Consider the following 26,639-nt stretch of genomic DNA (forward strand, 5'->3'; position numbering starts at 1 on the left):
TGAGAGATGGAGAAACGTGAGAGATGAGAGAAATGAGAGATGTGAGAAATGTTCGTATGAAAAATAGAATGACAGTCGAGATTTAAATAAACAAATTTCGAATTAAAAAAAAAAAAACGCATGGCATCGTGCATAAAAATGGATGAGGCCACATATAGAACGAACCTGATCGAGCAACATTTCTTGTGGTTCATTGAGCAAGGGGTTAGCGAATGAGCATCCAATAAACACTCTTGCCGACAGAGACTATGCATGAGCATTTAATTGCCACTCTGGGTATATATAACAATTTTGCATTAAAACTCATGTCGTAACCAAAACGCATATTCATTAGGGACGGAGGGAGTATAAGACATTTAATCATAGACAAGGGGAATATTACTCTAGTCTCTCATATACTTTACTCTCTATTCAATTATATCTACGAGTCTACGATCATGTTTGGTTGTTAGGAAAGTAAGGTTGTTAGGAATCATATTCCAAAGATTCATATTTGATGTAATAATAATCTTAAAATTATAAAATTAAGATTCACTTAATAAATTATTAATTAAAATAAGTATAATAATATATTATTTTATTTATTATTATAATGATAATTTAAATAATTAGATTAGGATTTTCTTAATTTATCACTTTATATTATATAATCATAAACATATATATATATATATATATATATAATATTATAATAATAATTATAATTATTTGGGCCTCACTAATTAAAAAAAGTATAAAGCCCACTAAGGCAACCATTTAACCTCAAATTTGGGCCTCAGAAACCCTACCCGCTACCCCTCCCCACCCCCTTACCCAAATCACGAACTAGTTTACTCCTTTCTGGATCATCATCAACACCTCCACCGCCCCACCCCAAAAAATCTCCCTTCCGCCGCCTTCTGTTTCTAGTCAATCGAATTTGGTTCACTTTTTTCCTAGTTTTGAACTTACTGCGATTTGGTATCACTTTTCCGCCAGCCATGTCGGAAGCGGCCACCACACATCCGACGCAGGGTCCGATAGCTTATCCAATTACTGCGATTTCGTATCACGCTTCGTTCTTTTTTTTTCTTCTGCTTATTGATTTGTGTATTTTGTAGATATCGCGGATGATATCAAGGCTCTGCAACTCGATTCAGCTGGTATGTTACTTCCCCCCCTTTCTGGATAGTTCTTCTAGAATCTGATCTGTCTGTGATATTCAATTTCTGTAACTTGTGTTACGATGCGTATGAAGAACTGTTCTTGTTGCTGTTATTAATTTGTAAATGTAACACTCATGATGCCGGCTGTTTTTTTTTTTGTGAATTCTGGTTGAATGATAGCTGAGGATACTGTGATGGCTAACACAGAAGACTGGAAGCATGATATAATTGTAAATCCGGATACCAGCGGAGGTAGATACTGTGAAGACTACTGTTAAAATTAATGAGTTATTTGCACTTGTTGTTGCTTGCTAACGAATCTATTATTATAAATATATGTAGCTTAATAACAACCTTCTTTGATACTGTATTTTGCAAGTGGTTGTGGTATGCAAATTTTTGTGTGTAACTTGATTTTACTTTTTTTTTCTCTATCGGGGTTCGTTGGTGATTGCTAGCAGAGGATACTGTGATGGCTAATACAGAAGCCGGGAAGCCTGATACAGCTGTAAATCATGGAAAGACAGATGTAGGTATGGATTAACAAGTAGCACCATGTGGTCCTAGGGTAGTTTGATTTATATCAATCTTGTTGGTGCCTTACTATCTCTCGCTTTATGTTGCTTAATTTTTGTTGATTGCTGCAGAAGATGCTGTGATGGCTACATCAGAAGATGGGAAGCATGATACACATGATAAAACAGATGGAGGTAGGTGGACCTACTAGTATATAATTTGTTGGATTCTGGCTTCATAAGTTATGTTCACGGTGCCTGTCTGATTAACTTGCATCTCCTAAAGATTCTGTAAGAGCATTTTTTTGGCACATTGGATTATTTTCTACAGCTCTTGGGTTCAGCCTATGTCGAATTAAGACTCTTACCATGGTAGTTTTTTGATAATTCGTAAGCTATAGCATGTTGTAATGTATTTCTGTATTCCACTAATTTATGTTTTTATCCCACCTACCTCATAAAAGTCGTGTACTGCCAATATAATACGAATTAATCTCCTCAGTCCTCGCGAACATGTTACTGGTTTTGTTTTCTTTCATAATGCTTTTGTTTATGGATTTGTTTTTCCATTTTCTTTTCTTTTATCCAGGCAAAGAGAAGGAAAGCATTCCTTCAGATGATGTCGAGGATGGGGATGAGCAGACAAAGAGACACTTGAATGTTGTATTCATTGGTCATGTTGGTAAGAGAATTTCCTTAAAAGCATTACCTCTCTATTGCTTGGCCAACTCACGCACACTCTAATACTCCCTAAAGTAATTGGATTGTCCTGTCAGTTCTGTAAACTCTGCGGTCTTTTTGGTTATCATTCTATGATAAAGAGTTCTCCATTGGTTTCCACTGATCTTCATAAGAGATTATTCATTATATGTTAATTATTTTTAACTTTCGTTTCTTATGAGCTATATCAGTATTGTGTTATATGGGAAAACTGGATGCTTGTTTTCCACTTTTCCTAGGTTGAGGAACTGCTACAAAAAATAAAATACTCCCTCTGTCCCAATAGATATGAAACATTTGGTTTCTGACATGAGATTTTTTTTGTGTGTTAATGAAGAGAGGGTAAAGTAAGTGAGAGGAAAAAGTAGATACGATGTTTCCATTTTAGGAAACGTTTCATTTCAATGGGACAACCCAAAAGGAAAAAGTTTCATTATTAATGGGACAGATGGAATATTAAATTAGTTAAGGATGAAGAATCCGAATATGAAAGTTCATGTAGTCACTGTAGATATCATGAAAGTTCATGTAGTCACTGTAGATATCATGTGGCAGTATCTAATTAGAAGTCCTATTTTTTCTGCAGATGCTGGGAAGTCCACGATTGGAGGGCAAATTCTTTATCTTAGTGGGCAGGTTGATGAACGCACAATACAAAAGTATGAGAAAGAAGCTAAGGACAAAAGTAGGGAGAGTTGGTAAGTAACTTTAGTTGAATCAATTCAAACCAGTGCATTGCTCACATGTATGCTTGCATTTTGTTTTCATGCGGAGAGATGTCACCCGTGAATCCTTTTGATAAAAAAATGCATGTGTATTGTTTGTGTTACCATTTTTGCTCATGGACGTTGATGGGTTCACTCAAAAATCATAACTTGTTTGGTCGTTCGCTACTAAGCATTTTGTTATAAACATATCAGGTATATGGCTTATATCATGGACACAAATGAAGAAGAGAGGGTTAAGGTATGTATCTGTGGTTTAGGCTGTTTTAGCTTATACCACTTACCCCTGCAGCCATGTGTTTCTTAAAATAACTCATCTGCTGAGCACATGCATGAATTTTTTTCTCAATATATAGGGGAAAACTGTTGAAGTCGGAAGAGCTCACTTTGAGACTGAAACCACAAGGTTTACAATATTGGATGCCCCGGTAACTCCTAAAGTCTCATATTATTACTCTTTTCTTAAAAAATGTGAAATATTTAGATGATATTGACACAACAATGATCAATCATCTATGTTACATCTCTTTGGCGGTTACCTATCATTTGAAATTGATATATGTTCAGAAACAGGACCTTTTTATGTTGATATTGCATAGTGATACATATATATCAGTGAACAAGTTGGAATTATGCATACTGTTCAAATGGGTTTTGATGAAATATCTTAATTTTTTACCGCCAACTTATGTGAAACTATTTCTCCATTTCATTCATTATTCCAAAGTACAGCAACATTGTATAATGTTTTGTTTTTCTTGGAAGTACATCATTAGCTATAGGATCTATTTGGATGGCAGCCCTTTGTTTCTGGTATTCTGCTGCCTCAGCAAGAGGTCTTTTAACTTTTGATTTCCAGGGACACAAAAGCTATGTTCCTAACATGATCAGTGGAGCATCTCAAGCAGATATAGGTGTACTAGTAAGTAGTGCTTCATAATTTGTTGTTATACTTGATGGTATTTGTGATTCTGTGTAGTCTCTATTACTGATACATGTCGTCTCATACTAGGTGATTTCAGCTCGAAAGGGAGAATTTGAAACTGGTTATGAGAGAGGTGGACAGACACGTGAACATGTCCAACTAGCAAAAACCTTGGGAGTTTCTAAGCTTCTTGTCGTCGTCAACAAAATGGACGAGCCTACTGTGAAGTGGTCAAAAGAGAGGTGATTTAGTGGTTTTGATGATTCTCTTGTTTGTCAGATATTATTCTTGTATCTAACTTTCTTATGTATTTTATCTTTCAGATTTGATGAGATTGAGTCAAAAATGTCTCAATTTTTGAAATCCTCGGGTTATAATGTGAAAAAAGGTAATTTACCTTTGAAAGTTTGTTGTTTTAAGTTTGCTTCTCAGTTGCAGTTTTTGTTTCTTCACTTAATTTACTTCTGTTTGGGTAAAATATATAATTTTGCAGATGTTCAGTTTCTCCCAATATCTGGTCTTATGGGCACAAATATGAAGAGTAGAATGGGCAAAGATATATGTCCATGGTGGAATGGTACATGCCTTTTTGAAGCTCTTGATGCTATTGAAATTCCACCACGTGATCCCCAAGGCCCTTTCAGGTGAAAAGGAGTTTTTTTACTCTCCACTGACTTTCTTAATGCACATGACTTGACCTTTAAATCTAGTTGAACTGGTACTTTTGTTTATATAAGCTTTCTTCTTTGGCAGAATGCCTATTATCGACAAATTTAAGGACATGGGAACTGTTGTCATGGGGAAAATAGAATCTGGAACTGTCCGTGATGGCGACACTATGGTAGTCATGCCTAATAAGGTACCTTTTCAAATGCATATCTTCATGTTTTGATACATCTGATATACTCCATCCACCCACAAGAAGTACGCAACATTTGCTGCGCCCGGTGTCCACGAGAAGTATGAAAGTTTCCTTTTCCGGACATGATCCCACACTCTATTTATATTTTGACATTACAAACATCTTAAACCAAACTTTTTCTACACAGTGGGACCCATAGTTATACCCTACCAATCCTTTTCTTGAAATGCTGCGTACTATTTGTGTATGGAGGGAGTATGATATTTTCTTTAGTTTGTAGCTATTAGCTGACATTATAATATATCCCTCCAGGTACAAGTTAAAGTTCTTGCCATATTCTGTGATGAAAATAGAGTGAGGCGTGCTGGACCTGGTGAAAACTTGCGTGTCAGGTTGTCGGGGATTGAAGAGGAGGATATTATCGGGGGTTTTGTTTTAAGTAGCGTTGGTGAGTTTCTTGGTCTAGCTTTCTGTCATTCTCTTCCTTTCCAGTCTTGTTTATATTAGGTGTTCTTTTTCTTCACCAAGCATCAATATCCTAATCTAATTTTGATTGGTTAAGACATTCAATTCTGACCTGCGGCAAGCTTATTCTACTGTGAAGAAATGTTTATGTGGATATGAATTTCATGATTGAATGCAATTAGCACATTTACAAGAATTCAATTGTATTGATTAATTAAAGCACTGAAGTTTGGTGGTGATCAGTGCTTAGGTTATACTAAAAACATTTTACACTTTTGCAGCAAGACCAGTAGCTGCTGTATCGGAGTTTCTTGCCCAACTGTCGATTTTGGAGTTACTTGACAATGTACAACTTACATTTTTATTCATTCGTTTCTCTTATTTCTGTTTTTGTTTTCATGATCTTTGTTGTTAACTGTACTTGTTGTCCCTTCCATCCTCAGGCAATTTTTTGTGCTGGTTACAAGGCTGTTCTACACATCCATTCTGTTGTGGAAGAATGTGAGATTGTTGAGTTGACACAGCAAATTGATCCAAAAACCAGAAAACGTTTGAAAAAGAAACCACTTTTTGTTAAAAAAGGTGCTGTTGTGGAATGCCGCGTTCAGGTATTACATTTGTAGCTCGGGTCATATTTAATCCATGTGTCCTTTTCTGGCATAAACTGCATTCTCACAATATAGAATTTATATTAACTCATCATCTTTAGTGAGTCTAGTGACTATAAAATACGCGCATCTTGAGTAAAACTCCCTTCAAATTTGCTACTGCTGTCCCTAGATTTTGTCCTTTTCCCAAACGAAACCTGAGTTACTGTATTATTGATGCTATTGAAGAGTCTGTAACTGACTGGTTTTGGTCAGTAATTTTCATATGCATCTGTATTTTGAGGACATCTGTGTATTCAATAATACTATATTTTTGTTTTAGCTTTATGGATGACATCTGTGTCTTCAATACTAAAATCTGCTTTTGTATCATTCTCTCCATAGGTGAACAATATGATTTGCATGGAGAAGTACTCTGACTTTCCACAGCTTGGGCGGTTTACTCTCCGCACTGAAGGTTAGTGTGGCATTATGTACTGCTTCTACTGGATTGGAACTGTTCCTCCAAGAATATTATAAAGTAACCACTGTACATTTTTCAACAGGGAAAACAGTTGCTGTGGGAAAAGTAACTGGGCTGACTACAAGTGAGAGCGCCTAACAATTTTGTCTTGAGAGGTGGGTATTTTTCACCTTGTTTAATATCATATTACACTACAGCTTCATGTTTGTCGTATTATATGGAAGTTAGATAGTTTGGGGCTTGCAACTCCAACGCCTTATGTTGTCAACAACTGTTCATATTTTGAACCATGAAAGTGTCTGCTTGGGACATTCTTGATAGGTTATGATTGGATACTCATGAGCTGTGGTGTCACTCTTGCAGTCTTGCTTAGATACGTAATCTTGGCGTGCATAAAAATAAACTCCTTCTGTCCCCTAAAAATTAGAAACGTTCTATTGTAGGAAACTTCTTTCTCTCTAATGAGGCGGGACTCATTTTCCCCTAAACACTTTTCTTTCTCTCTTACTTTACCAAATTTATATTAAACTTGTGCCGTTTCAAATGTTTCTATTTTTAGGGGATGGAGGGAGTATCATAATAGTTTGCAAAACATAACTCTATATATATTTTTTCTGGTTAGGTGGCTGATTTCTGAGCTTTCTGGTGAAAAGAGGCAACACTAGGGCACCTGGTTGTAGCATCGTTTCCTTCAAATGAATTTGAGGGTGATTAGAATGAGATCGTCTGGTTGGTTGCTCTATTCGGTGGTTTGTCATTAATTTGGTTGAGAGAGTATGTGAGATGTGGCTCAGTTGTAAGTTTGTGCACTTCTTATTTATCCTAGAGTCCTCTTCGTAGACTGTTTCGATATATACATTTTATGTGATATTTATTATGTACTTACTCCGTGTTTTCTAAACAATTCACTTTCATTTATTATACTTATAAGCCTCTTTTGGGTTTTGCTCAAAATTGGCTCCAGATGGCTATGGCTTTTGAGTTGAGGTTGGAATATTGAAAAACTCTTGTATTAGTATTATGTTGATTTGTTAGTTTTGATACCAATGTATATTACTTGCAAATTTGTTTCTTAGACTATCTCTAATGGTACAATGAAATCAAAATTTGAGTAAGCAATTAGCTTCAATAATACTTAATGGTACTCTAGAGCCAATTCTGTCTTTAGGTTTGGAACAAAAGAAGTTTCAATTCATTTTTTCAATTTCTATCAGTAAAGGAGGTTCTTCCTTGTTGCGTAATAGTTGTGGTGTTACTTTTTTTGTGTGGAGATTAAGAAAAAAATCTTTATGTTGTTAAATTGAGAGAGATGAATAAGTAAAAAGAATAAAGTAAAAAAGTGAATAAAGTATTTTTTAATAAGAGAAAAAATGAAGTAGGAACTGGAAAATTAGTTAATTATAGACATATAGGAAATGATTCAATTATGAAAGAGTTTTCAAAAATGAAAAAAATGACTCAAATATAATGACTCGATTAGAAAATATGATTTTATGTTTGAGTTTTAGTAAAAATAGTTGGAATAAAATAAATAGGTTTGAGTTTAGTGTAAATAGTTGGGTAAATTCAATATTTAATGTGTCATATATTAAAATAAGTTTGAGTTTAGTGTAAATGATTTATTAGTGTATTAAGATTAGGATGTTCTTGATTGAGAACTTCCTAGTTTAAGATGGATTCTTCTTTAAAATACATAGGTGAGGTTTGTTTTTCTAGAAAGATTAAGATGTGCATTCGAAGCATACTTAATGGGGTGGGTATAGGAATATGAGCCCTTTTAATTTATTTCAATGGCAAAACAATTATGAGTTTAATAAAATACATGGAGTATAATAATTGAGTATATAGATAACCTGATTGACTACTTATTATCATCACTAGATTTGACCATTTCACCCTTTTAGTTGATAAATCACGTAAACGGCTTATATAATTACTAGGATTTGGCCATTTCACCCTTGCGGTTGATAAATTATGTAAACGGGATTGTTAGTAGAGAAGATAGATAAGACAAAATATGATAAGAATATACATTTTATTTCATTTTTGAGTAACAAATGGATCAAAGAAGAACGATAAATGAAATTTTTTTCAAGAGATAGAGATCTAAATAGTCAACCGTGGGTAGTTAACAATAAAATGGTAACATCTAATGATCCGACTAAACAATAATGCTGGTGCTATTTCATTCATTTAAATACTTCTAATCCATTCAAATCTTGTTATCCCTATCAAGCATTCAAATGGGCCAGATATATCTACATGGGCCAAGCTCATACCCGGCCCATTATAAGAATCCGTTTAATTTCAATGCCCAGAACAACAGTGCCCCCCCCCCCACACCCTCTCCTCCTCCTTCCTCACCTTATCTCACCTTAGCATTTCATAATCCAGAAATTACATTTCAATTTTCTCACACACACACACAGTCGAGAATTCTCCGCTTCTCCTCATCACGAGCAATCGAATTTGAGCGCCGCGAGAGGAATGGCATCTTTGGCGCAGCAAATTGGCGGGCTGAAGTGCCCGCCGTTTTCAGCAGGTAGGAAGAATAGCAAATTCTTATCCAACGCGAAGTCGGTGCTTCCGCGGAGGAGAAGCGTGATTACAGCGGCTTCAGTCATTGCTAACGCCCAGACGAGAGAGAGAATGAAGTTGAAGGAGATGTTCGAGGACGCCTACGAGCGCTGCCGCACCGCGCCCATGGAAGGCGTCTCCTTCACCGTCGAAGACTTCAATGAAGCCCTGGAGAAATACGATTTCACCTCAGAAATTGGCGCCAAGGTCTCAATTCTGTACCTTCTCTGTTCAATTTGTGGATTCTGTGTTTGTGGTAGCTACTCAATTGACCGTTTCCGTCATGTTTGAAGTTTATAGGATTGAGGTAACCTAGTTAGCATTTTAATTTCGAATAGGAACTCGATACATTTGTTTTTTTGTCATCATGATTTGCTAGCCCTCAGTTGTTATACTGATAACCATAAGTTTTACGTATAGCAATCTAATTTCGTCTTTCTGAGTTTGTTTGTATGAGAGAGAGAGGTTGATCCATCTGGCTTGATTTTGGGTTTGGATTTTCAGGTAAAAGGAAAGGTTTACAATACGGACTCAAATGGAGCATTGGTAGACATAACTGCAAAGTCATCAGCATACTTGCCTCTAAGAGAGGCATCCATCTATAATATCAAACACTTAGAAGAGGCCGGCATTGTTGCTGGTGTAGTTGAAGAATTTGTGATTATTGGAGAGAACGAGGCTGATGATAGCTTGATATTGAGTCTTCGTTCGATTCAGTATGATCTTGCGTGGGAACGGTGCAGACAGCTTCAAGCTGAAGATGTTGTTGTGAAGGGTAAGGTAAGTAATTTTTACAATTCTGCCAATTACAGTTTGCTGTGGTGTTTCTGTTAATCTTATAACTCAACATATACATAATCCATTTGCTGTCATTTTCTGATAGCCTGCTATAATCTGCTCTTACTTCCAACAAAAAAAGTTAGGACATCATTTCACTCACCTTCTTTATTTGGGCTTCAATGAACAGGTAGTTGGTGCTAACAAAGGTGGTATCGTGGCACTGGTGGAGGGTCTTCGTGGTTTTGTTCCATTTTCACAAATCTCAACAGTTAAAATTCTCTTCCATCCTCATGATTCTTTATCATGGTCAAATGTTGTTATTTGGTTGCTTGGCATTGACAAGGATTTAGAGGATAGTGATGAACCGTAAATATTTTCATCTGATCATCTCATTTTGATGTCCCATGTTTATTATTTTTTAAGTAATGATCACACAAGTATTACTTCAGTTTACGTTATGCATAGTTAGTGCATGTTTGGTAGGGAAGATAAGTAAACATAACACGATAAGAATACACAATTTAAGTTGTTTTTGTTCATATAACTCCGACATAGATGAGTTATCTAACGTTTCTTGATATTGCATCAGAAATCGGTTGCAGAGGATCTTCTAGAAAAAGAACTTCCTCTTAAGTTTGTGGAGGTTGATGAGGAACAGTCGAGGCTAGTCCTCAGTAACCGCAAGGCCATGGCCGATAGCCAGGCACAGCTTGGAATTGGTTCTGTAGTAGTCGGCACTGTTCAGAGCTTGAAACCTTATGGTGCCTTCATTGACATTGGGGGAATTAACGGCCTTTTGCATGTCAGCCAAATCAGTCACGATCGTGTCTCAGATATAGCAACCGTTCTTCAGCCTGGTGACTCTTTGAAGGTGCATATCGCCATTTTTATGTCCCTGCAACATAGTCCCAAGGGTTTCATATTCAACTCTCGCATCTTTCTTTGTAGGTTATGATTCTTAGCCATGACCGGGAGAGAGGTCGCGTGAGCTTATCTACTAAGAAGTTGGAGCCTACTCCTGGTGACATGATTCGCAACCCCAAGCTGGTTTTTGAAAAGGTCAGATTCGCATAGTTTCTTCCCCTGCAAAATATATGCTATAAGCTTAATGTTTTGCCTTGGATACTATTGATGTGTGCATGAGTATTGTGGTTTGTGCTGACAGGCCGAAGAGATGGCTCAGACTTTCAGGCAACGAATAGCACAAGCAGAAGCCATGGCTCGTGCTGATATGCTAAGATTCCAACCTGAGGTAATGGGCATTCTTCCTCGGGTTTGGGACATGGGATGGGTTCGGTATCCTTCCTTAATAGTCGATGTCTCATATTTAAGCTAATCTCTCTCTCTCTCTCTCCAGAGCGGATTGTCTCTGAGCTCTGAAGGGATCTTAGGACCTCTGACTTCAGAGCTGCCAGAAGACGGTATGGACTTAAGCAACACCCCCCCAGCGTTAGATTAAAGAACGACGACCTCATCTTATTTGTTTTCTTCTACTTCCTATGATTCATTTAAGGGTTTTTAACCTTTCAAATATATGTAAATCGATCTACCATTGCTGCTCGTACCCATCACCTTCTAAATTGCAATGTTGTTTCAACTTTATCTTTATTCAACGATTTGGCAAAATTCAATAAAGCATCTGCTGGTATTGAACAAATTGTTCATGTTTGCATATAATAATATGGTTGCATCTACTGTGTTGATAGATATCAAATTGAAATTAATTACAATGAAAACAGTTTACAAACAGGACCACTTGCGCATGCCCTGCTGCAATACCCAAAATATACACAACTGATGCTCCCCCAACCATATTCATACAGTTATCTACAACGTCTCGCTAAACTTGCAATCAATCCCCACCTGCAAACGCGTGTGGTTGAACTCTATAAGACTGTTGTTGTAGCAGAGCATGACTCATTACCTTGAGTCGGAGTTGTGTGGCTGTCTCCACGGAAAACTGTCTCTTCTGTTGGACAGTTTACAGTGAGTTGAGAACTTGTTAGGAAAGCTTGAAAGCAATCTTTTTGCTGGATGGTAATCAGCCTCGTTCAACTCAAGTCGAAACCAGCATCAGAGTTTATAGCATAGATTAGTTTCTGCTCCATTTGCTCTTTGCTGAACAAACAAAATAACCATTAAACAAGACCCCTTGTCATTAGCAATAACATCTTAGCAGAGAGGCGGCTGAACTTATACAAACCTTCTATATGGAGGAAGTTTGAGAAGATTCATGCAAGTAGCAGAAGTTGGCAACCGGTCGAGAGCCTCCTCAGATGCATTACCAGCAGTCCTGTTGGAGAAAAGAGGGGAACATATGCATATGTATAAGAAAATTGCACATAAAAAGATGGACTAATTAAAGGAAAAATGTATTATGGTGCCACCTCTGTATGCAAAATGTAGGTTCCAAGTATTTAAATCCAAGCAAAGGCCCACGAGAACATCCGGTTGCAAATCTGAGAGCATAGATGAAGAGAAAGTGTTACTAATACCACAACATGGATGCAGCAAGTATAATTACATGGTCACTGACCAATGGAATTCACCACAACTTGCAGTAGTCAAATTTCAACCATTAAAGTTCGATATTTAACATAGAAACTTAAATAAGAATCACAGGAGAACATTTCTTCACATTTTGTACAAAATGTGAAGAAATGTTCTCATTACCAGGATTATGCATTCTCATATAAACTAACAGCATAAAATTACATTCGACTTCACAGAATAGCAAACGTTAGATAATTCTTCTAAACTGGATCAGGTGAAAGACTTACTTCAAAAGTTTTCTCCGATTTTCCAAGCTAAGGTTCTGAATCACTTCCCAGAACATTTCGATAACATAGTGGTCCTGACAATAATAATTTTGAAGTACGTAGTTAGAAAGTTAAACAGACAACGAACAAATATAAAGGCCAGCAGACACAAACACTAATATTTGGAGTGAATTCACCCATTAGGAATGGGAATAGAGCAGAGCATATTCGGGAACTACTTTACAAAGTGTGTATGTGAGTGTATATCTGTAGATGAAGCAGGTGTAGTAGATGAAGCAGGTGTAGTAGATGAAATAGGTTGTTAAAAGAGGAAATATAGGAATAAAGCAAGATTTGGGAGAACAGTAGTTACTATTCCTATGAACACAACAACAAACATGAGTAAAACTCAAATTGAAGAACACAAATCTCAAAGAAAACAATACTCACTCCATCCCACAAAATAGTTCACCTTAGTGTGTTTTGTGAGTGGAAAAATGGTCTCACTTTTTTGTTTTTTTATGTTAGTTAATCTAGATAATGGTGGGCCATGTTTGTTTTTTTTTTGGTAAATAGGTATGCAAAATGAGGGTAAAGTATGAAGGAAAGGTGTCAAGAAAATGAAAGTTAAGAAGTGTGCACCATTTTGTGGGACATCCCAAAAGGGAAAAGTGTGCATCATTTTCTGTGACAGGGGGAGCAATAACTACCAACATTCTTTGCGTAAACTCAACACTCAAGAAGACAAAATAAGAACTGGAGGTTTTCATGTGCTGTTTGCAGAATTGAATGACAAGGTAAACACAATGAGAGAATCATGCAGAATTGAATGACAAGGTAAACACCATGAGAGAATCAAAATAGTTGAAGTGGAACCAGAAAATCTTACCTCGTGATAGCCTCCAGTGTAATTAGTGTGAGCTCGAAGATCTTCCACATGGAATCCATCTACTGAACCAGATATTAGAAGCTACAACAACAACAACAAACAAGCATTTAGGGGAAGCTATGATGAAATATCCTACTGAATAATATTGTGACCAATGACAAATACATTTTTTTCTCTAGCATTGAAAATCAGCAAGAAACAAATTAAACCAAAGCTAAACAATTTTCCGATGAATACGGAACAACCCACCCTATTGTCAAACTAAGCAATACATAAACTCAGTTTACCTGAAGTTCATGCTCATTAAATATGTCGATCCACTCTTTTGGTATTAACTGTTGGAATCCTCTCAAAAAATGTGAACTTTGTTGACGTATCTGCACAACAGTCCCAAGAATGGAAGCAATTGATATCAAGACGAGCTTTAAACAATTTTATCTTATTATTCTGGAAGGTATGTAAGATTTAAATATTTAGTAATTTCCCCTTTTACTTTTGGATGGCTTGACATGGATATAAGTAATTAGCTACAGACCAAAACCAAGAAGCATCTACCTGAAAGTTCAACCGATGGTTGGCTACTAGATGAATGAAAGTAATGACATTCTCATTCGTTACTCGTTTGCTTTTTCCTTCTGGAAGCAGCTCTTCTTCTGTTTGCTCACCATATTCATTGTTATCGATTACAAAGTACAATTCTAACTGCGTATTGTCACCCCCATAGTTCTGCAAGTCATCATAAAACATGAAATTATAGAAAAACATAAATAAGACTGAATTTGATACAAAACACTACACTTGTAGAAGCTTAGGGGATACGTCCTTGCATATCCATCACCAGGGATTTTGTGCATTACAAGAGATTTTTTCTTATAATGTGATTTTAAGTTCCATTATTTGTAAAAGCAGCTGAAGGACAAGAAGCATATAGTAGAGGCCGATGGAAGCCTATAATCTACCTCTACTTTAGCATCTCTTAATACAATTTCCGCTACCCCTCGTCATATTTGGAGTCAGTTTATATACAATAACCATTTTGCAAATCTTCCAAGCTTTATGATCAGTTCCCGCTCAAATAGTGCAACTATCATTCAGGCAAAGTCTTCAAAGATCAGATGATTACATCTTTTCCCTGTTGTCTAAGACTTGATGGGGATAGGATAGCAGCATAATTTTAATTTTTAAAGAGTATTTACTTGAACTAATAGGTACAAAAGATAGGGTATGTTTTTGGAGGAGAAAGAGCATGTGAACTCATTGGTACTAGAAATGCATGAGGTAATATATCATGATATTTATTAGTAAAGGAGGTGTTAAGGAAATTACCTTCAGGAAAATCAAGTGGCGATACAATTCTGGATCCAAGGAAGGCAAGTCATTTAGGTAGTTATACCTGAGCAGTGAAAAAATAAGCTACTCAATATATTGAACCACACTCCAAAGAATAATTTTCCTGATAAAAAGTTCAGAGACTATGAATCCACATTTTAAGAGTGGAATATGAAAATTTTGCAACAAGATGTTAGCAGTCACTATTAAGCTACCAAAATTGTGCTATGAAGGTGCAGGGAAATATAGTTGCTGTTAATGGGCCCCAATAAAGCCAGTATTTCTCATCTCATGACAGCAGAAGACAATTATTAGCCCAGATCTAAGAACCACATGTTTGCAATTAAATACATACCCTTTTATATCAAAGACATGCACACCCTCAAGCTAATAAAAGTTACAACCTCAGTACGGATAGTAAGCTTTAAACCTACTGCTAAAACATTCGAACAGAGATTTAGAGCCTAACAATAAAGCAACTGAAGAGTAAAAATACTGAAGGATATCTGACAGCAAAGTGCTTTAACAGGATTTATAAAAAGGGAACATCCAAATGCTACATATTTAGAAGGTTCAACCTTCGATCACAAATGCCCTACTTCCCTATATTTTTGGATTTCTTTCCAGGGAAATTGTCCTTTCATACATTCATGACTCATGACTCCACATCAATTAGAACTAAAGCATAGCTAACAAGTATGTAGAACAAGCATATTGCGTATATACTAATTCTACAGCAGGGCCATTGAGCAGGAACTTACTTTTGCTTCAATTTGCTCAAGAAGAATGTTGCAAATGGTATATCCACCAGAATGCCCTCGAACATTGCCTACAACAAATTTTTGTATCAGCATATCGCCAAAACACAAGTGAAAGCAAATCTACTCACTGGAACACTGATGAGCATTTTGCCAGGTGCGTTAGGTAACTAAATGAATACATACACAAATAAAAGAAAGTTACATAAAATAAAAGACAACAAGAAAAGACATCAATATTGATGAAGAAAGAAAGCAATGACAAGTAGAAAGCAGAAGAACATCAATTTCTCAGTCAACTTTAGTTTAGGAATCACAACTTGAGCGTGTAAAATAACTCCCAAACTCAACTCTTATAATTGAGCAAAAATCATGACGTTGTTCACAACAATTATCTCACAGCTCACATGATATAATAGAGAATGTAACTATTGAGCAGCAACCAGGAAATACTAAGTGTGATGTTAGCAATTTAAGACATGAAACCATTAATACCTTAGCAAGAATAGTTCCGAGAAAGTGAAAATACTCAAGATGCTGTTCATGTACCAGTCCAGATCCAGGATTTGGGTACAGGAGGTGATCCGCAGTTTCCTGAACATGCAAGCCAGCTCAATACGGAATAAGAGAACAGAAAGTACCATGTAATACAAGCAAGATCATGTCATATAAAAAAGGAGGAAATGTAAGAAATAATAAGGAAAAATAAAAGCAAGCAAAGGCACATCAATTTCTCGGACTGGTTAGCTTAAGAATTTACATTTCATGTGTTACATCTTCGTAGGGCCAAGATAAGCATAACTCTGATTAAATATGTAAAGAAACAGATAGGGTACAGAGGACTTTCTGGTTAATGGTTATCACTCATTCACTACTGCCACTTCAGGCGATCATAAGTGTTATTATTTGGAGAATAGTCAAATCGCACCTTAGTATAGCATAAGTACAAAAGTTGGGCTGCTAAATTCATACATTGACGTATACAGAATACAAGCACATAAAAATAGCAACATAGATGAAAAAAATCTCTCAATCATGAAGAAATCACAACCTTAAACAGTCCATACTGGATATCAAAAGCTGCCCGAGTAATGTTTTCCATGAAATCTTTGAAAATACCTCCACCATCAATACCAGCCTCCTCAACTCCAAGTTCATTAACAAAAGTTATACGGATCTGGATGAAAAGAACAGGAAGATCAAATAGAAAAGGGCATTAGATCAGAAAATCATGCAAGTTAATAATGTTGAGCATATGTTGCAGAGAGAAACAGGCACAACATGCAGAGAGATATAGAGACTTACCACTCCCCGAAGATCATCTTCAGCCAATGCATTTAATTGGCTGAAAGAATCCTCTAATATATGATCTCTTCTTATTTTGAATCTGTTTCTGGTAAAAATTGAATGAGCACTATTTCTCTCTTTCATAGTTGCTAGCTGTGACTGCAGGAAGTCAATATCAAGTGGTGGATTAAAACAGAAATAGTTCTACAATATTTATCAACATCCATCAACGCTACATTATAGCTAAAAAGGAAACATAGCACAACTTAAACACTTACATGAAATATTTTAGCTCTGCTTGTAAAAGGTACCAAGAAAGGAGCCTGTTTAAGAATGTCATTCGCCCGTGTATTCTCTGTCAGTGCCTGAGATGATTGATCGTAATATCAGTAAATAGTTGTGGAGGAGATGGTAGCAATAAAAATAAAATCATAATGATTTTAATATTGTGTCCAACATCATTGACAGACTATTACCTGAGACATAAATAAATCACTGGGAACATCTGCATTGAAGTCACTAGGGGAGGTAAATTCCCGTCTGTTATTCCAGTCTTGCAACTGTAAACAATATCGGTTCAGAATGACTATATGGAGCACGATATAATTACATATGCACAATAACAGTAAGATATGGAGTATCAAACAGACACTCAAGTACTTAAGAAAAAAATTCCTAAAATCTGTAAAACTCTGAGCATGAAACCTAATGTACCTGTGACATGAGCTCAGAAGCAACCACACAAACCCTGTGTTGAAGAAATTCTATGGGCTGCCTCTTCATAGCAGAAGGACCATCACCAGACTTTGAGAAATCGGGTGTTACCACTGGATTAAGCCAAAGAATCTGCCACAAGGCCTAGACAAAGGAATGAATATTGAGTTAACTTATAACAAATGAAATAAGAATATTAAAGCACCAAACTATAGAATCAAATGACTCATGACTGCTGAGTGATTATTTTTCTTTATAGGTATTAGTGTACTTTTAAGGCTCCAAAAGCCTCCAGAAAATCATCAAATACGCAGAAACTAAATTTTCTATGGACTACGAAACTAATAACTACTATGGCTCAGAAAACCAGAGTATGGAAGTTGCTGCACTCACTGATCTGTTTGTATCCGTTCATGGTATCATGGCTCATATAGCAAGAACAACTATTTATTGAGTCAGGACATAGTTCTAAAGTGACATTACTGGTCCATATACCTACGTACTATGTAGAAGTTTGAGTTAATAAGCTAGATAACTTAGAAACTTAAATGAAGCATTGTACGAAACAAAATAGATGGTACAGCATTTACCTGTCTCAAGATTATGATTAACAATCTAATATCCTTCAGCGACAGTGGCTTCTCTTGTTCATAAAACTCCTCATTGTCAACAATCGTTAGCATGTGCCTAATCCACAAGCAATAAGTTATCAACTTAACTTGAATAATAAGCCAAATATAATTGGGTGCATATCATGCATTACAGAATTTTTGGAATCAACAAAAATTAATGCATACTTGTAGACAGGGCAGAAAACTGCTAAAGGCAGTAGCCAACCAGGAGCATTGGCAGGCATATAAGCTGACCGTTCAGACAAGGAAGACCATGAATTATTCTCATTCAATCTCTTCATGAAATTCCATAGGATGGGAACCAGCTCTGTCCTATAAGCTAGTACAGTCATAATCCGCTCTAGAGGCAAAGTGTTGAAAGTCACGTGCAGAAAAGAACAAGCCGCATCAACAGCAGCCACCTCTTTGTCATCAGGTCTTCCTTTACGTGAATTTGTAGGAACAAGCGCACCCAATAAGGCATTAATCTGTGTAGTGTAGGACAAAAAAGAGGGTGAGAGCGAGGGATGGAGGGAGAAACAGAAAGTAAACATGTTATCTAAACTTAAGCAAAAATAAGTATTACTGTATCTGATCATACACAAGATAAAACATCTTGCGTACCAATTGTAGAAGAAATCGAGAATCTAAAGCATTAAATATCTGTTGTTCCAGGTCCCTATTCAAAGTAATTTGTGACAGCTCATCGCCAACCAGCATTTCATCTTCATTCATGGAAGAATCTGAATTTAGGAGAAAAAATGTTATAATGGACCAGCTCATTTATATAAGAAAAACAAATGTAACTTAAATAGAAAAATGGCTGTAGTACTACTGTACTAGTATCTTATATAAAAGGTACAACAACTCTGCCAAGCACATAGAACAGACATGTACCTCCTTGATTTGGTGTTCGGAGAGGAGGAAGTGCTTGGACTAAGTATGTTGAAATGGTAGCAAAATCTATAGCCTGACAGATAGAGATCGAAAGCCATGAATTCAGAGCCACATGTGCAAGTCAACCCAGAAATAAGGGATAGGGTTAAAAACATATCAGAGCAATCAACTTCCATCAGCTAGAAAGAAGGTAATGACACAGAATTATAAGCAAAATGACAACCAAACTATGGCAGATGTAAATGTATGGCTCCTAAGTCCTACCTACAAGGTGGTGGTAAGAACACAAAATAGTTGATCGGTGATTTATAAGATAAAATAGTTCAGGACAATGTGCACCCCCTCTTATATGCAACCTCCTGTCTGTAACAAAGTTACATAGGCTATTGAGTTGAAGAAAGTGGAGCTGTTACCGTCTGTTAAGGGACTGTTACTAGGTGTAGTTAACACTGTGGCAGTTTTAAAATGGAGGAAGTGGCATCATGCTATGTTTATTTCATAATTGTTGCATTTGCTTCTATAAGTACTCCTTAAGATTAGAAGAGGCGTTTATGTTTTATCAAGTATTGTATTGAATGCATTAGCCGAGGCTTTCCGATGAGAAAAGAGGGCCTTCACATTTTTATTACTTTTCCTCACAAACACTGTCTGACTGTCGACTACAGATTCATCTCCATTGCTTCTTTTCTCTAACAACCTCCCCCCAAGTGATCATTATAAGAATGGGTCATTTGAGAATTATGTATACAATAAACAGGGGTAAAAGACAGGACTCAGGTGGAAGTTTGTTGCAGAATAATTTATGAGCAGAGGAAAGCATACAGAGTTCCCATAACAAATGCAGCAATGCCACCAATGGTTATGAAAGATTCAGAGATCCAATGCGGACACTTAATAGCAGCTGACAATATTACGTACTGAAAAACATCTATTAAAGCTTGTAGCATTGAGGTGAAGAAGGAATCCATTAAGTAAAAGAAAGTTACTTTACCCAAGAAAATGAACCATGCTGAGCAATAGCAACCCCAGCAACTTCCAACAGATTTCCTAGAAGGCAAGCATAACTTGGAAAATCACTTGATATATCACCAGGCAGAACATTGGTATGATCTTTCACACATGATACCATTTGATGAAGATACTGTTGACTCAAATGTGGAGCAGCAAAAATCTGGATATGTAAGATAAGTAAGCCAAATAGTCATCAAAAACACACATAAGAAATGTAACAATAATTTAACTGCATAGATAAAAAAACATATACAATGTGAAAACAACTGTTAAAAGTTACTTTGCTAAAACAAGTATAAAGGAAGAGGCTTATGTCTCCAGAGCCAGAGAGCCACTAAACTTGGCCCTAAAACACATTCACCTAAATACTCACTGCATGGAACTCAGTAAATCACGTCTAGGATGGACGAGGAAGTACTAGCGGAAAATAAAAACTAAAAGGAAAAGAAGGTAGAAACTACCTCTTTCAGGTGTGGGAACAGCCGCCACAAAAAAGGAACCACAAGTATCTGGGATGAGAAGCTCCTTCGAGGATCACTACTTGAGCATGTACAAGATGCTTGATCAACATTGGAAATTAATAGGGCAAGAAGGCTCTCCAATGAAGGGATAGTCCCTGTAGAGCCTTGCAAAAATTTTTTCTACAAAAATTAAAGCTTGTCAATGTTGCTCATTGGTATGCACTCAAGACTTAAAATCTGTATGGTACATGTATATGTAACCAACTATTCATGCAGTAAATAGTCAAAAAAAATGCCAGGCACCTAGCCATGTCTACATAATGTACGTACCCTTATATAAGTTTCATCGCCAGCACAATAAAAGTTGGAGGAATCAATTCAACTAAAATTAAGTTTTCCTTAGCCATCCTAATCAATTCCATGTAATAACAGTGTTCACCTACCTACCGCTAAGTGGAAAGCTTTGAACTTTAGCAAAGTATGGCCCAACTTATAAATTTTTATTTACAATAATGGGATTCAGCTTTGACTCAACTTGAAAAAATTTTACATGTAAGCATGAATTGAATTATAGACATAGTTTTCAAAAGTTGGCATCGATATATACCGATCCAACTATGTAAATTAAGAATTCTTTTTTTCTAATATATTTACCTTTTAAGGAATTAAATATTTCGAAGTACTTATAAAATGACTATTTCCCATTTCTACCCAGATAAGGATTTTTTCAGTTCAATAAATGATAAGGAACATCTTTGCATCTATGCAAAAGAATGAAGTTCTGAACAAAGTCCAGAATATTTTTTTGGAAATTATTGAACATAACTTTGAACCTAAATTAAATTTTACTACGACAACAAGAAGGGGTACACATGATATTGATATATTAATATAATTATTTATCTAGGCTGTATACAAATTCATGGAGATTAAGCTTATGGGACATCTCAAATGCTCCTATTCTGCATAACGAAAAGATCATACTTCTGTAGAGTAAACAAGAATACTTTTCAATTTACTGCAGTTCTGAACTCTTGTTACTCTTCAAGTGGTAAACAATTTTCCACAAATAGGAGACGGAATGAAAAGTTTGTTGGTGCAGGACTGCATAGTTCTCACTCTTCTTAAAATATATAATTATTTTATTAAAAAAGGTCAACACATTCTAAGTTCGTCCATAAATTTATAATCCCAAACCCACATTACAGTATGAAACAAATGTGCAGCCTTCATCAACGAACCTCTACATTACACAAAAATTTGCTTGCAAGTTGCAAAAGAAAGCACGCATACAACCAAAACAAAGAATAGATATCAAATTACTTGTGATTGTAAAGATTAATTGACCGAAAGGTAGGATAAACCACATAAAGCAAAACCTACACCACATGTACTCAATTAAATAACAGAAAAATTCATGCTGATTACCTTCTCCAGCAGGAAAATTTCTCTGAGCATGGAGAACATGTTTCTATCTGACAAATAGCATACTATGTTATATGCCCAAGGTAGCTTTGGATCAATCAATGAAATAACAACATCTAGTAACACATTCGCTGATTGATTGGACTTCTCAGGTGCGGAAAATAACTGATCTTTCAAACGATCCCTATTTAGACCAAAAGGATAGACTCATTAATTAAGGTAGATAAGCTAATAGCCTGATTCAACATCTTGTGATTCATAAAAGACTTGAACATGTGATTTTCATCAATTAGGTAATTATTCAGGTTGACTTACATATAAATCTAACGTCATTAATGCTTGAGACAGAAGTACGAGAATGTAGGACGCTCATATATTTGACAAAATGGGAAGAGTTCAAGAGTCGATACAAACTGCTGTGTAAAAGAATAAAAGGACTCCTAGTTACAAACCTATTTTCGTAGATTGCACGAAGGCAAGCGTAAGCAAAATTTTTAACCCTGTACTCCACCAGAGCACGCTTGGATGAGTAATCCATGCCAGCAAAGAGGCTCACTGCATCACCTGCAGCAAGAACAGGCAGACTAAGTAGGCAAAATCAAGCTATTAACTGAAAATAGCAAAACCAACCACAAAATATAAAAAGCAGAACTGAAAATCAGTACAATTCATGAAAAACAAGGAGTTGCACGAACACCAAAACTAGGCACTAAACAAGCAAATAAGCATTTAATTTTACAACTGAGACAATCAAGAATGATGTGTGAGGATAAGAAGAAAACACACCACTATCACGAACAAATTCTAGAAGCAATCGGCATATCTCCACAAGGGCGGAAAAATCAGCTACATATATCGGGTTAAAGAAGAAAAGAAACTGGTAGATAAAATCTGAATCTGGTCCAAAGCATTGCCTGAAAAGATTGATAAGCAAAATAAGAGGCGGACATAGGATGAATGTAACAGAAGAACAAGAAACATTAACGGATAGATAATACTTGAACTGAAAATAACAACTGAATTCATACTCAGGACAGACATTCAAGGCAAAGATTTAATATAATTCTGCACCTGTTAACATCTTGACAATACTGCCCATAGTTCAGGAAAAACTTATGACGGACTTTGGAACGTTCACCCTCGACCACCTGTCTTCCTCTGAAGCATTTCTGTGGGTAACAATTAGTCAATATCCATACAAATCTTGGACTTTACAGTCACAAGAACTCATTTCAAACAAGAATTTGGATACACTAACATTGATCTCCATGAGATGAGAAGAGAGATACAAGTAAAATATACATCCTGTTAAGGCTGGACATAAAAATTACACTAACATTTTAATGGTGTAAATCACTAAAATTACATATCACACACACTGGACATAAAATTTATTGTTGTACTATTAGCCTAACAAGAAATAATTGAAGTACTATTAGTTTGAAAAGCAAGACTCAGGCATGAGTGATGAGAAGCAGTGTTGTCAAAATGTCGTTCGGGTCGCTCGGGTCGCCTGGGTCGAGACCATCACCGCCCCAACATGGGTGGGTTGATCGAGATACAGGGTCGCCTGGGTCGAGTGGGTCGCCCTAAACATATGCTATCTCTGATTTTCTCAAATCTCTCACCTGTTTTCTGACTCTCTGAATCACAATTCTCTATATATATGCATGCACCACATCAAACTTTTCAAACCTACTTTCTACACTTTAGAATTCGGCCTCTTCACTCCTAAACAAATAAACAATTCAAAGATCTTTTGCTGCCACCCTTCATATATTCCTTTGTTTTGATATTTTCAGACAATGGAATCAATTATTTATTGTGTTATGACTTATGAATTGTTTTGATATTTTGATCATTTCTATTTTCCACTCTATCTCTATTCACATGAATTGAGTCTACATTTATATTATTTAATATATTATAAACATTAGAGCAATATATTTATTTTATTTAATATTAAAAGGCAAAACAATTAGCCTAGATTTGTGGGTCTCTCGACCCAGTCGACTCGTCGACCCGCGACCCGAATTTTTACCTCATCGACCCGATGCGCCCCGCGACCCTAACAACACTGATGAGAAGGGGATTTGCAATAGTTTACAGGCACTATTAGAAGAGCAGAGGGTCTTCTGACTAAAAGCTAAATTTTGGCCCAGGCCCTAGGTCACGTACAAGTACAACCATCACAGAGACAATTATACCACTTTGTAATGAAATGAACCTTCACAAGGAACTAAACATACATCTTATACTTAAAGGAAATAAACCTTTTACCACATTTATGTCAGATTCTCTCAGGAAAAGAGAAATTCGACTATGAAAGCGCAACACATGCCTGCCTATATAATGGAAAATATTTCTAACAATGACAAGGACGATATAAACCTTACCTAGGAAAATACTAGCTTCTTTCCCAATGAATAGACTGAAGCACAATAGGTGATCCATCATTCCTTGTGAGGTGTCACTAGACTCTCTACTATATTCAGTTCGAAATAATTTCAAATGAGACTAGAATAATCAAGGAAAATTAGAACCATCGCCTCTAACAAGAGCTCCTAATGTTGGTTTTCTTAAAAAGGCTGCATTTGCTCATAAATTGTTGAAAGCTATAATATATCAACGGCAAGGAAGTTCTCATGGCTGTGATCCTAATTCCAGTTGTGAATTTATGTCAAACATATAGGAATAATTGCATTAATCCTACCTCACAAACTCAACATCACATAAGCACCCCGTATTCAATATTTTGAGCTCGGAAAGTTGGAATTACTCGCAATCAATTACTGAAGCCAAATAGGGGTGTGCATTCGGGTTTCGGTTCGGTTTTTTGCCAAAACCGAACCGAAACCGAAAAAACCGAATTTAGTTCAAAATCCAAACCGAACCGAACCCGAAAAACCGAAAAAACCGAAAACCGAACTTAAAAAACCGAAAAACCCGAAAAAAAAAAACTGAAAAACCTGAAAAAAATAAATATAATATAAATATATATTTATATATGTGTATTTTATTTTATTTTATATATACTACTAGAATATTTATATATAATATAAAATTAATAATACATATAATATATATTATATAGTAGAATATATTAAAAGAATATATATATTATATATAATATAATATATTAAATTAATAGAATATATATATAATTCGGTTTTTCGGTTTTTTTCTTCGCCCGAACCGAACCGAAAAACCAAAATTTTTTATTTTTAAAACCGAACCGAACCGAAAAACCGAAAAAACCGAACCGAATTTCAAAATTTCAGTTTTGTTCGGTTCGGATATTCGGTTTCCGGTTTTTTTGCTCACCCCTAAAGCCAAACAAAACGTCACATTTCGCCCATGCAAAACCAACAGTCAGCTCACTCATCCATGAACAATCAAACATAACAAAATCGGCTGCTTTGCTTACAAATTGTTGAAAGCAATAATGCATTGAATCAGTAAGGAAGTTCTCATGATCACGGTCCTTATTCCAGATTTCCAGTTGTGAAGTTCAATTGCGACAAACATAAAGGAAGAATTGCACCAATCCTAAAACATAAAGTCAGCCCCTACGCTTGTAAACCTTAATATTCCAATATTTTCCAGTCCAGATGGTTCAAACGCAAAACATCAGAGAAACACCTCATATTCAATCGTCTGAGATTCTAATTCTCGCAATTAATCACTAAATTCTCGCAAAACCACATTTCCCCCACACAATTCCCCAAAAAAGGTAGCAATTGCACCAACAGTCAGCTCACTCGCCCACAGCAATCAAACAGCACCACAAATTAAATTAAAAATAAAATAATTATAGAAAAACCTGAATTATCAGAGCAGCCGAATTCTGCTGCCGCAGCCACAAGCGTTTGTTCCTCTCCAATCGCGTCTGCTCCAGAAGCTTCTGTCGGTCTCGCTCTTTGGAGCTCCGACCGCCCAAATCCACCCGTTTCCGCGTCGTTGGATCACCGCTGAAAAACATATTTTCCTCCTCTTCCAAATTCAGGGCGCCACCAATCCAAAACCCTAATTCACAAGGCACAAGCTAGACTTGTTGATGAAGAAATCAAGCGGAAGTCTCCTAGTCCGAAGAAAGGTATAGAGAAAATCGTAGTTTACAGTGATTTAACAGTAACAAATGCATAAACATTGTTTTCATATAAAAGTAGAATTTTAAACTGTAGCATTTAATTGTTGCTTTTCATAAGCCCATCAAATGTTAGATTTGGGCTACTTTTTCTGTATGGGCTTCTTAATATTTTAATGAGCCCAATAAGTTTTTTAGTCCAATGTCAATGAAGCCCAAAAGTGCTGGTACGTTTAAATAGAGAGCTAAGTTAGGATGTTAATCCCGCTCGAAATTCCCGGATCGATCTCAATGGCCCATTAAATATAAAAGGATATTAGGTTGTAAATTTCTTAATCGATTATAAGTTCAATCCGATTAGCCTGCAATCAGAGTAGGGCTGATCTAACACTCTAATTGTATTCAACTAATAATTGGAGCTCATTTGGAATGAGTTATTAAAGCATAATACATAGTTACTACACTCTAATATCTTGTTTGATAGTAGTACTAAACACACTTATAACTTCAATACCTGCAAATACTATTTATTTGTGGAATTCTGCATACCACCTTCTCATGTGATATAATTAATATTAAGTTTTATTTAATTTTAAGATATAGTACTATAAAATAATAAACGACTA

General features: G+C 36.1%; 3 protein-coding genes across 6 annotated transcripts; 2 read left to right on the forward strand and 1 right to left on the reverse strand.

Annotated features, from left to right (window-relative positions):
* Positions 1-782: 782 nt before the first annotated feature.
* Positions 783-7,503, forward strand: LOC121799765 (eukaryotic peptide chain release factor GTP-binding subunit ERF3A-like). 4 transcript variants are annotated; one of them, XM_042199227.1, is made up of 20 exons: positions 783-1,014; positions 1,101-1,142; positions 1,326-1,397; positions 1,604-1,678; positions 1,793-1,855; positions 2,250-2,342; positions 2,967-3,078; positions 3,301-3,346; positions 3,462-3,533; positions 3,965-4,027; positions 4,118-4,272; positions 4,354-4,418; positions 4,524-4,674; positions 4,784-4,889; positions 5,205-5,340; positions 5,639-5,703; positions 5,801-5,965; positions 6,350-6,422; positions 6,511-6,583; positions 7,051-7,503. In XM_042199227.1, exons 1-19 carry the CDS (start codon positions 981-983, stop codon positions 6,564-6,566), a joined length of 1,644 nt encoding a protein of 547 aa, XP_042055161.1. In that variant the 5' UTR covers positions 783-980; the 3' UTR covers positions 6,567-6,583; positions 7,051-7,503. The 4 variants fall into 4 exon arrangements, with proteins under 4 accessions (XP_042055161.1, XP_042055163.1, XP_042055162.1 ...); XM_042199229.1 differs by having other exon boundaries at positions 1,796-1,855; XM_042199228.1 differs by having other exon boundaries at positions 1,607-1,678.
* A 1,265-nt stretch (positions 7,504-8,768) lies between these two features.
* LOC121799768 (30S ribosomal protein S1, chloroplastic-like) lies at positions 8,769-11,442 on the forward strand. Its single transcript, XM_042199233.1, has 7 exons — positions 8,769-9,212; positions 9,510-9,785; positions 9,973-10,053; positions 10,375-10,656; positions 10,734-10,844; positions 10,951-11,037; positions 11,143-11,442. The coding sequence occupies exons 1-7, from the start codon at positions 8,916-8,918 to the stop codon at positions 11,242-11,244; spliced, it is 1,236 nt and encodes a 411-aa protein (XP_042055167.1). The 5' UTR covers positions 8,769-8,915; the 3' UTR covers positions 11,245-11,442.
* Positions 11,412-26,041, reverse strand: LOC121799767 (E3 ubiquitin-protein ligase UPL6-like). The gene is made up of 26 exons (XM_042199231.1): positions 25,750-26,041; positions 22,998-23,095; positions 22,713-22,840; positions 22,379-22,490; positions 21,930-22,110; positions 20,502-20,681; positions 20,021-20,200; positions 19,030-19,102; positions 18,757-18,875; positions 18,319-18,620; positions 18,112-18,208; positions 17,522-17,665; positions 17,284-17,367; positions 17,086-17,172; positions 16,826-16,966; positions 16,572-16,697; positions 16,016-16,114; positions 15,524-15,591; positions 14,760-14,826; positions 13,989-14,159; positions 13,721-13,810; positions 13,434-13,514; positions 12,566-12,639; positions 12,173-12,244; positions 11,989-12,078; positions 11,412-11,903 (listed from the first exon to the last, which is right to left on the reverse strand). Exons 1-26 carry the CDS (start codon positions 25,906-25,908, stop codon positions 11,837-11,839), a joined length of 3,090 nt encoding a protein of 1,029 aa, XP_042055165.1. The 5' UTR covers positions 25,909-26,041; the 3' UTR covers positions 11,412-11,836.
* Between the last annotated feature and the right edge of the window lie 598 nt (positions 26,042-26,639).

Source organism: Salvia splendens, chromosome 4 (assembly GCF_004379255.2).
Source record: "Salvia splendens isolate huo1 chromosome 4, SspV2, whole genome shotgun sequence".
Classification (NCBI taxonomy): domain Eukaryota; kingdom Viridiplantae; phylum Streptophyta; class Magnoliopsida; order Lamiales; family Lamiaceae; genus Salvia; species Salvia splendens.

Bases quoted from the DNA above. Each gene is read 5' to 3' on its own strand.
- LOC121799765 (XM_042199227.1), top strand. From the start codon at position 981: ATGTCGGAAGCGGCCACCACACATCCGACGCAGG. The intron at 1,856-2,249 runs GTAGGTGGACCT...TCTTTTATCCAG, and splicing joins ACATGATAAAACAGATGGAG to GCAAAGAGAAGGAAAGCATT. The intron at 3,079-3,300 runs GTAAGTAACTTT...TAAACATATCAG, and splicing joins GACAAAAGTAGGGAGAGTTG to GTATATGGCTTATATCATGG.
- LOC121799767 (XM_042199231.1), bottom strand. From the start codon at position 25,908: ATGTTTTTCAGCGGTGATCCAACGACGCGGAAACGGGTGGATTTGGGC. The intron at 18,621-18,756 runs GTACGCAAGATG...TACACTACACAG, and splicing joins CTCGATTTCTTCTACAATTG to ATTAATGCCTTATTGGGTGC. The intron at 13,515-13,720 runs GTAAACTGAGTT...TTGTTGTTGTAG, and splicing joins TTAATGAGCATGAACTTCAG to CTTCTAATATCTGGTTCAGT.
- LOC121799768 (XM_042199233.1), top strand. From the start codon at position 8,916: ATGGCATCTTTGGCGCAGCAAATTGGCGGGCTGAAGTGCCCGCCGTTT. The intron at 10,845-10,950 runs GTCAGATTCGCA...TTGTGCTGACAG, and splicing joins CCAAGCTGGTTTTTGAAAAG to GCCGAAGAGATGGCTCAGAC. The intron at 11,038-11,142 runs GTAATGGGCATT...CTCTCTCTCCAG, and splicing joins TGCTAAGATTCCAACCTGAG to AGCGGATTGTCTCTGAGCTC.